Source organism: Ctenocephalides felis, unplaced genomic scaffold, assembly GCF_003426905.1.
Source record: "Ctenocephalides felis isolate EL2017-DRISC unplaced genomic scaffold, ASM342690v1 CF-g0.4_SCAFFOLD_03571, whole genome shotgun sequence".
NCBI classification, from domain to species: Eukaryota; Metazoa; Arthropoda; class Insecta; order Siphonaptera; family Pulicidae; genus Ctenocephalides; species Ctenocephalides felis.
This window is the reverse complement of record NW_020539725.1, coordinates 60,776,443-60,787,281: the sequence shown is the minus strand read 5'-3', so window position 1 is coordinate 60,787,281 and position 10,839 is coordinate 60,776,443. Positions and strand designations below refer to the sequence as shown.

The 10,839-nt window shown below is 34.0% G+C and overlaps 1 protein-coding gene across 1 annotated transcript; it reads right to left on the bottom strand.

Moving 5' to 3' along the window:
- Positions 1–377: 377 nt before the first annotated feature.
- On the bottom strand, positions 378–9,542 carry LOC113386421 (DIS3-like exonuclease 2). Its single transcript, XM_026624201.1, is given in 8 exon segments — positions 378–680; positions 6,114–6,266; positions 8,299–8,398; positions 8,457–8,499; positions 8,502–8,553; positions 8,556–8,621; positions 8,624–9,299; positions 9,301–9,542. Coding segments are annotated over 8 exon segments (1,635 nt in total).
- Between the last annotated feature and the right edge of the window lie 1,297 nt (positions 9,543–10,839).

Sequence of the window (10,839 nt, the reverse complement as noted above, 5' to 3'; positions counted from 1 at the left end):
TACAACTTTGCTTACGCCATTATTGTTAAGAAGTCGTATTAAAAAAACGGCGAAAACAAAGTTGTACACCTAATAAAGTAAATAATTATATTAAACAAGTTGAGTTATATTAAAAAATAATAACAGTAACATTATACTATTACTATTATTATATTATTAATAACAAATAAATCTGTTATTAAGTCTGAAGTGAATAAAACTCTAAAATTTCTTAAAAGTTTAAAACATATATTATGGATTCAATATAACAAAATTATTATAAAACCAGAAAATTATTTACAATCTACAAAACGATGCAATTAGAATCGTTTCCATCATATCACATAAACAAAATATTTATATACAATTGATAAAAAGTATAAAATCACTATACATACTCAAGGTAATAAAAATGCTTCAGTCGACAATAAGTTATTACAATTTCCACAAACCACTACTTTAACTTTATTAAACAATTTCAGACTTCTGATGTCACTAAATCTTGCATTTTCGAGAGATCTAGGAGTCTTTTGTTGAGTATTTTTGTTGTCTTTGGCTTTCGAAGAATTCAGGAGCGATTTTTGATAGTATTCTGTGACGAATTTTTCTTGTAGGATATTTTTATCCCATTGAACGTTGCAAGAGATTACTTTCTTTTTGGAGGAATTGAATATCGGTTCGTACTTTGCATGGATGAAGGACTGAAAGGGAAAAGAGATTATATATATATATATATATATATATATATATATATATATAATATATATTTGTAATAATTTTTGCAGCCCAATCGTCCAATTAAAAAAAAAGATTAAATAACAAAATTATTTATTCTATTAAACGCTTCGACATTTGATGTGTGTCATCATTCAGTGATCAAACCAGGAAAAACAACAGAAAATATTAATTATGATGTAAAATTGATTGAACACTAAATTTGTGTAAAATAATAATATACTATTATATTAACAAACGAGAAATTGAAGGAGCACATATTGCCCTCCTATATTTAATGTTATTAATAGCGGTGCATTATGGACACTGATCAAGGTTACAAAGCAAGTGTAGTCACGCAAGTGTAGTGAAGGAGTGGGAGCAAATATATAAATATATATATATATATATATATATATATATATATATATATATATAGACTTGCAACGAATAGTATATTCGGCAAAATACCGAATACCGAATATTCGGCAACTATTCGGCAGGTTTATGGCGCCTAAGCTTGTTTGTATTAATGTAATTACTATCAATAATTGTTATATTACTAACGCGCTACATTCAAGTCTTATGCCTAGGCTTGCAACCACTATTCGGCTACTCTTTGTTGTTTAGAAGATTTGGCACCATTTACACTATTCGACCCAATATCGAATAAATAAATGGCAAAATCATGAAAAAAGCGATTCTTTACATATATGTAAATGTATGCCCAGTTATTTCTTTCATAAACTCAATATTATTTCTTACATATTAGGTAAGCTAATCATAATAAAATAAACTAGTTGAAGGTGCATTTAGCCTGAAGGCAAGTTGCATGAACTTCCCGAAATGTGTAAATAATATACTTAATCGATCCAATTTTAGGATAAGCAACTTGATCCATTCCCAACTAATATCTTTCGAACAGTTTTTGATTTTTTAAAATCGGTTCGGTAGGATGAGCTTAAATGTCGACGAAAATTTAACACTTTTTTTAAACAGTTAATTACAAGAAAACGGCTCGGTAGATTTTCACCTAAAATTTATCAGTATCATTCCCGACTAATATCTTTCGAACAGTTTTTGATATTTTAAAATCGGTTCGGTAGGATGAGCTTAAATGTGGACGAAAAGTTCAACACTTTTTTTCAAATTACAAAGAAACGGCTTGGCAGATCGTCGCACAAAACTGACAAACGATAATCCTCATCGAAATACATCAAATGGCTTTTAAATTTCTGAAATCGGTTCAGGCGTTTTTGAGAAAACGTTGATCAAAGGTCTGATTCTGACAAATGCCAAAAAAACAATACCAATTTTTGCAAACTTTGACGAATTTTTAAAGCTGAACCAGTTATCGTAGAGCCGTAATATTTTAGTATGATCTAGAAGACTATGGTATCTACCGCCAAAAAAATAATCATAAAAATCGTCGAAATTTTTTTTTTAAAAACTTTATTACAAGAAAACGGCCCGGCCGATCTCTACCAAAAACTAATCAGCACGATTCCCAACCAATATCTTTCGAACAGTTTTTGAATTTTCAAAATCGATTCAGAATTGCGGGCTAAAACGTAGACGAAAAATTTTTCACTTTCCTGCGATTTATAAAGAAACGGCTTGGCCGATCGTCGCACAAAACTGACAAACAATAGTCCTCATCGAGATACATCGAATGGCTTTTAAATTTTTGAAATCGGCCCAGCCGTTTTCGAGAAAACGTCGATTTACGGCAAAAAATCTGTTCACATACACGCACACACACACATACACACACACACACACACACTTGTGGAGGTTGCAAAACGACACCACCCCGTAGCGATAGCCGGTGACTTTAACGCATGGGCGGTAGACTGGGGAAGTAGGAAGACTAATGCAAGAGGTAAAGCGCTTTTAGAGGCCTTCAATGCACTTGACGTTGTTTTACTTAATAGGGGTGATAAACCAACCTTTGAAAAGGGCAGTGCAAGCTCAATAATAGACCTTACTTTTGTTAGCAATAGCCTCGTCAGAGGAATTTGCAATTGGGAGGTATTAGATATCTACACTGCTAGTGACCACAATGCAATCATCTGGGAAATATCAACAAATAGAAACTTTAGAAGACATGCAAAAATATCTAAAGCCATTGGGTGGAAAATAAAATCTTTTGATGAAAGCGCCATGAGAGTTGCCTTAAATTGCAAACCTATAATTTCAGAACACGCAGACGAGCATACTAGAGAGCTGATGGAGAGAATAACCGAAGCCTGTGATATCAGTATGACTCGTAAACATGGCATAAATCAAAGACAATCTGTGCACTGGTGGACTGAAGAAATCAGCTCTCTTCGTAAAGAGTGCCTAAAGAAAAGAAGGATCTCTCAGCGTGGATATAGTCTCAGTAATTCTGCACAACTGGTAGTGGAATATAAACAAGCACGTAGGCAACTAAATAAAGCTATCAAAGATAGTAAAGTTAGGTGCTGGAAAGAACTTTTGGATGAAGTCGAGGAAAATCCATGGGGAAGACCTTATAAGACTGTAATGTCTCGCCTCAAAAGCCAGCCAACACCTTCACCAACTTGCCCACGACTATTGAATAAAATAGTAACTACTTTGTTTCCACGACAACCTAATTTGAACTACCAGGTAACGCATGTAGAACAGAATAATATTCCACTTATAACACTGCAAGAACTGATGGAAGCTTGTCATCGCGTTGGTAATAGTAAGGCACCGGGATTAGATGGAATTCCTAATATTGCATTAAAAACATCAATTATGACATCTCCGACAATGTTTCTTAATGCATATAATACATGCCTGAAAGATGGGGTTTTTCCACAAAAATGGAAACAGCAAAGATTAGTGCTTATTCCCAAAGGAAAAAACCACCAGATGAACCATCATCCTACCGTCCAATATGCATGCTGGATACAGCGGGTAAAATTTTTGAAAGAATAATTCACCAAAGAATAGATGCAATAGTTGATCCAATCCTAGCAGACAATCAGTATGGTTTTCGCAAAGGGCGATCAACTATCGATGCTATAAACTTGGTAGTTAATACCGCCAAGGAGGCAATTGCTGGAACCAGATGGAAGGGAGGTTCAAAAAAGTACTGCCTTGTAGCTACATTGGACATAAAAAATGCTTTCAATTCTGCAAACTGGGATTGCATTATGAATGCACTCCGTGACAAGAACGTGCCGGCATACCTATGCAATATAGTCGCAAGCTACTTTACAGACAGAATTCTAATGTACGATTCACGCGATGGTACAGAAGAATATAATATAACAGGAGGTGTGCCGCAGGGCTCTGTTCTAGGCCCTTTGCTGTGGAATATTATGTATGATGGCCTTTTGAGACTAGAGATTCCAGAATGTGTGAAACTAGTAGCATATGCAGACGATGTTGCCATAGTGGTTGTCTCCAAACAAATTGATGACATCGTAAGCCTATTCAATATTACATTTAGAAAAATTAATCGGTGGATGGGAACAATGAATCTCCAATTAGCACAAAAAAAAGTGAAGCTGTTCTTATCACTAGTAGGAAAAGAATTGAGACCATCAAGCTAAAGATAGGAAATCTTGAAATCACGTCAAAACCTCACATCTGTTACCTTGGCGTAATGCTTGATGCTCGTTTGAATTTCAATCAACAGGTGGAACACGTTAGTGCTAAGGCGTCAATAGTTAGAACGAAACTTGCTCGACTGATGCCTAATATTGGAGGTCCTAAACAAACCAGAAGGATATTACTATCGTCAGTTATTACCTCGGTGCTGACATATGGTATCTCCATATGGGCTGATGCTCTTAAATCTCAAAAATCGAGGAGAATGGCAGGGCCCTTATATCGTCTCAGTGCTATAAGAATTGCTTGCGCATTTCGCACAATATCGGCAGAAGCAGTATGCGTCATTTCAGGAACTGTGCCTCTCTTAGTCTTAGCAGAGGAAAGACGGACAATTTACCATAGAAGACATCAACAACTGAGTCCTGAAAAGCTGAGATTAGAAGAACGGAAGAACAGCATTGACCGATGGCAGCAACTGTGGGATGTCGCAGTAAATGGCAGATGGACGCATCGTCTCATTCCTAACATCAAAGTCTGGCTAAGTCGCAAGCACGGCGAAGTAAATTATTATACTACGCAAATGCTATCGGGGCACGGCTGTTTTCGAGCCTACCTGCACCGCTTCAAGCACGATAGCTCGCCGGATTGCCCATATTGTTTGGGCGAAATCGAAGATGCTGAGCATGTGTTCTTCGTGTGCCCGCGATTTGGTGCTCTACGGGATGACGTGGAAGAGACATTGGGAGGCAGAATTACCCCAGGTAATGTTGTTGAAGTGATGCTGGCAAGTGATGCCGCTTGGAACGCCATAGACAGATTTGCGAGAGACGTTTTAATGGACCTGCGTTCTATAGAGAGAGAAAGGGCGAATGGCACTTCGCCCATTTAAAAGATAAGTATAATGTTTATTAATTATAACATTGTTTATAACAAGTTAAGAATTGTTACATTCTAGATCCTCCCCCACGAAGTAATGCCTAACGGCGGTTTCCGTGGGGACCAGAGGCATGGGCAAAGCGGAGGTTTTAGTCGGTATTATACCAGGGCGGTATCGAGTCCGACATACCCAGACAGAAGACCGGTCTGGGATGCATAAAAGCATTTCCTTCGCTATACAAAAAAAAAAAAAAAAAAAAAAACACAACACACACATACTTTTTCCAAATTTGGTCTCATTCGATTCAGAATGGCTTGAAACGTCGAGAAAACGTAAAATTAGAGAATCGGATTTTTTGATGAAAACATAAACTTCTCCTTCGGGAAGTTAATAATATATGATCAAAAATTTTGTTTGTATATTTAGCGATAAAAAGTCAATAATAGCTCTTTATGTGGAAATAGTTAGATTGAAAATAATAAATGACTTTATTGTATTGATACAACATATGCGTGGAATCATGGATTGATTCATATTAAATAATATAAACATGTAACAATGGAGCATCTTGTGAATATTCAGAGAAAAGTTCTTCGCGTGTTCATTGATGATGTCAAAAGTCGATGAAGTTTAAATTATTATATATACAATAACGAAATAATTTCTTTCATATCATATTATGTAAACTAAACACTTCCAAAGACAGATCCATCGCGAGTTTTTTATCGCATAAAAGATAAAACACCAACAATGCTATCGCTGAGCGGCGGCGGCGCCTTTGATTTTAACTATTTGGTATTCGGCCGAATAGTAAAAAAGGAGCCGAATATGCCGAATACCGAATAGTAACCGAATATTCGGTGCAAGCCTAATATATATATATATATATATATATATAATATATATATATATATATATATATATATACATATATATACATATATATATATATAATACATGTAGAAGAAATGTGTACCTCGTAATAAATCCTCTTGTTAAGATTCATCCTGATAATTATAACGTCGATGGAACGATCCTTAATGTCTAAAATCACAGCATCTTCGACAAGTGGTGAATTTTTGACGATGTAAAGACTTAAGTACAATTCGCAGCTCATCTCACCAGCTCTCTGAAAACAAATAATAATTATATATATATATATATATATATATATATATATATATATATATATATATACTCAAAGTTATCCTCAAAGAACTACTAAGTCAGTTAACATAAATCTACCTTTTATCTAAAACTAATTAACAAATTTTTCGCTATGAGCAGTGCATCATAAATTATATTATAAATATATATATATATATATATATATATATATATATTATATATATATATTATATATATATATATATATATATAATCTTATGGTTTTCAAAATAATAATTATATTTTAAATATTACTACAGTTATGCATTTTTTGTTCAACTGTTCCAGTTATCTATTTTATTTGAAGTACAACTTTGCTTCCGCCGTTTTTATTAAGCGAGTTCTTTACAATAAAGGCGAAAGCAAAGTTGTATGTTTTCAAAAGCATTTTAGAGTATACCGAGTTGCTGTAGGGCCCTATGATGTTAGTCAATATTGTTAATTGTTCAATATCAAACAAATTTCTCAAATACATCGTTTATATCAAAAGAATAGTTTAGAAGTTACAAGTGATTAAGTAAAAATATGCACTAAGTATACCGAATTCCAAAGCATGATGTCACTACAAACACTTCGTAGAAATTCTTTGAAAACCTTTACTTTGTTTGGAAAGTAGTATTCCTAATGCACAGATTATTTGTTGCTTTTCGATTGCGATTTTAAAGTATATCGAGTAGCTGTAGAGTAATTTATTATTAGAAACATTTGTATATTGTTTAATTTCAAACAAATTCGCCGAATATATCATTCATATTAAACGAATGGTTTTAAAGTTATGTGCATATATATTATACTAGTGCGTACAACTTTGCTTCCGCCGTTTTTGCTATACAAGTTCTTTACAATAATGGCGAAAACAAAGTTGTATGTTTTCAAATTCGATTTTAAAGTATACCGAGTTGTTAAAACACATCATAATGGTAGTATAAATTGTTGAATGTTTAATTTTGTACAAGTTTTCCTCACACCTCAACAATATTAATCGAATGGTTTGAGATTTATGAAAGATTGAAGCAATAAATGTACTACAAATGCGCTGAAATTGATTATGCGTTTTATAATTGACATTTTAAATTATACCGAGTTGCTGTAAGGTGATACAATGTTAGATAACATTGTTAATTACTTAATTTTAAACAAATTTGCCGAATACAGCATTATTAAACGAATGGTTTTGAAATTATGTTCATATATATTATAATAGTTCAACACTTTTAAAATAAAAAGACGTACAACTTTGCTTCCGCTGTTATTACTATATGAATTCTTTATAATAACGGCGGAAGCAAAGTTGTATGTTTTAAAATGCGTTTTAAAGTATACTAAGTTGCTGTAGGACTAAAAGATGTTAGATAACGTTGTTAAATATTTAATTTTAAACAAATTCGCCGAATACATAATTTAAATCAAAAGTTTAGTTTAGAAGTTACAAGCACTAAAGTAAAAATACGTACTAAGTAAACTGAGTTCCAAAGCAAGAGTTCCCTATAAACACTATGTAGAAAATCTTTGAAAACCTTCAGTTTATTTAGAAACTAGTATACTTATATTCATTGCTTCTGTTTGCGCCAATCAAAGCATGCAGTTATATTGATATATAAACAAAAAAAATCATGAATCGAAAATCATACAAATAAATCAAATCAATCAATATGTAATCAAAAACAGTATTAAAATTATTGTAAATACACTTATAACTTGTTATTAATATAAAATAAATATATACAGTTATAATCAAAGTATTTACAATTGGTCCTTCAAAAAGCAATCAATCACAACAACCATCCAAAAAAAACATTGGTCCTTCGAGCCGGATCAATGTTTTTTAGGTGATTGTTTGATTGAATTGCAATCGTAATTATAATAATTTTAATGTGTTTTTGATAACGTATTGATTGATTTGATTTATTTTATAATTATCTTTGATTGGCGCGAACAGCTTCATTACAATTGTTGTCCTGTATATTATTAAAATTTTGTTTGTTTTGTATTACCTTAGCATTGTATTTATTTTTATTGCACTGTCCAGCAACCTGTTCCAAATCCTTAAATTCGTGCTCATACTTCTCGATTCCCAAAACATGAGCCAGTTGTCTGCAATATTAATAAAAATTAATCTCTAACTAAAATTTAATCATCTATCATTTACTACCTGTGTACTACAATATCAGCATATCTCCTAATAGGGCTCGTAAATGTGTATACCGATCTACACTCAAGGCATAATGTCGCAATTCCTCCTCATCGACAATTTGCCCACACAAAAATAATGAGCCCTGGTCATCGCCTTAGAGCAAAGATTATTTACAAACCAGCATCACACCCCTGGACAACTTCCTGGTCTAATTTTTGTTCGATGCTGAGTAAAGATTGCTGGATGGATTTGGATGATTCGATATTCAAAGTGACGCCGACAGATTTTAGGAAGTCTTGTAGATCCTTCAGCATTCTTGGTTGTGGTTCCAAATGGGCTCGCAGGAATGCTGTTTGTGGTAAATTTTGGTACAGATGTTGTGCTACTGTTATGTTTGCTAAGAGCATGAATTCTTCGATGAGTTTGTTGCTGTCTTGTAGTTGCTGGATGGCAAAGGATTCTGGTAGGGACGTTTGCGGGTTTAGTTTGAAACTTAGTTTGGGTTGATCTATCCTCAAAGCTCCGTTGTGGAAACGCTTTTGTCTCAATTGCAAAGCTATGCTTTGCAATATTTTAACCAAACGGGTTAAATAAGACAGTTTGTAGTCGTGTAAAATTGCAGGAAACTTTGTGCAATCCAATTCCTGGTCATCACAGGCCTCCAACATTTCTTGGGCGTGTTCATACGCTAATTGCGTACAAGAATTTATAACAGTTTTGCGAAACTCCGAACTGACAACCTCACCCTGTCTGGTCATTTCCCAAAACACAGAAAAACTCAACCGATCAAGTCCTGGTAACAAAGAGCACATCATGCACAAATTTTTAGGCAGCATGTGATAAACGCTTTCGACCATGTATAGAAGTAGCCTTAAAAGCTGCGGCTTTGTCCAAGTCGTTGTCGGGTTTTAAAAAATAACTAACATCAGAAATGTGCACGCCGATTTTACATACCGTGTCTAATTCCTCGCAAGACAGAGCATCATCTAAGTCTTTGGCGGTTAAAGGATCAATTGTAAAGACACATTTGTCCCGATAGTCTACACGTTTACTAATTTCTGTTTGAGGTATTTTAAAGGGAACACTTGGGTAAAACTTGTCCATTTCCGCGCCGTAAGGCGTGACGTCCAAATCGTTCTCCAACAAAAAATAGCTTTTGTCTCAACCTCAACATCGCCGTTCTTACCAACTCCTTGGTAATACAACCAACACCGTACTTAGTATTAGTCCAAGACTCCAATTTCGCATAATACAAAAACATTCAGCACCTCCTTCTCATCAGCATTTTGCAAACTGCTCGGCCAATCCATTTATACACGCGCATCCTCGAAACCTCGAATCTCTCGGTATAAACAACAAGTATTTATGGTTCTTATTAAAAATTTTGTACAGAGCCTACGCAAGTTCTAGAGTGCTCTGCAGACTTTATATAAACCACTTCACCAGTACGTACTCCTGGTGTATCTTGGAGTATACGTACAACAACGACATCACTTTCCAAGGCACGATTACGTGCCAACATGCCTTCGATGGTGACATCGACACCACCATCGGGGTGTGTTACATAAGCAGTCCTGTAATTGTTTTTGTTAATCCTAAACGTACCTGAGATCAACGTTTTGTCCTGTAAGCCTTTATCGACTTGCTGGGGAGTCCAGAAGTCAGGATAGGTTTGTTCGCAAGTGCTCACACTTTTGTTAGGACTTCTCGGATTGGGTTTTTTTTGTCTTGAAGTACCACTTCTTCTAGGTTTGTGTTCTTGGTTACCTTTTTGCACGTTTAGTTGTGAAAATTTGTGTGTTAAATTGTCACTCGAAGTGGGTTTTTGCTCGTTCGACTTTCGTGCTAAGCGTTTTCTTGGCATTTTTACCAAGTTTTTTGGGTGCTTCCTCGTTAGACATTGCTCGAGGTGTGTTTTATTATCTGCAGAGTCTTGTGAGAGGATTCGTTTGAAGCTTAGGCAAAACCATTTCAACTTGATTTTAAAAATATACAAAAACAGAAGACTATAAAACTTAAATGCAAATAATTGAGTATTGTGTTAGTTGGTGTTACATTGTTCAACGTATTATAAAATACATTTTTTTAATATGTGAAAGTAAAAAAAAGCAATGTCATAGATAAAAATAATTATTTAAGGCTTGGTTACGCATTATTTATCATAAATTATTAATTATGACATACCAAATTGATTTCAAATAACTTTTTGCGCAAACTTTACAGATGAAAATAGGTTATGTTGCAAAAATTGATTAAAACAAAATATTAACATTTAAAAGTATTTATCACAAAAGTTTTATTACTAATTTGTTAATGAATTATTTTAAATAATTCATATTATTAAAAATTTGGCACTTTGAATAACTTTTTGCATAAAATATGTCCTTTACAACACTTGTTT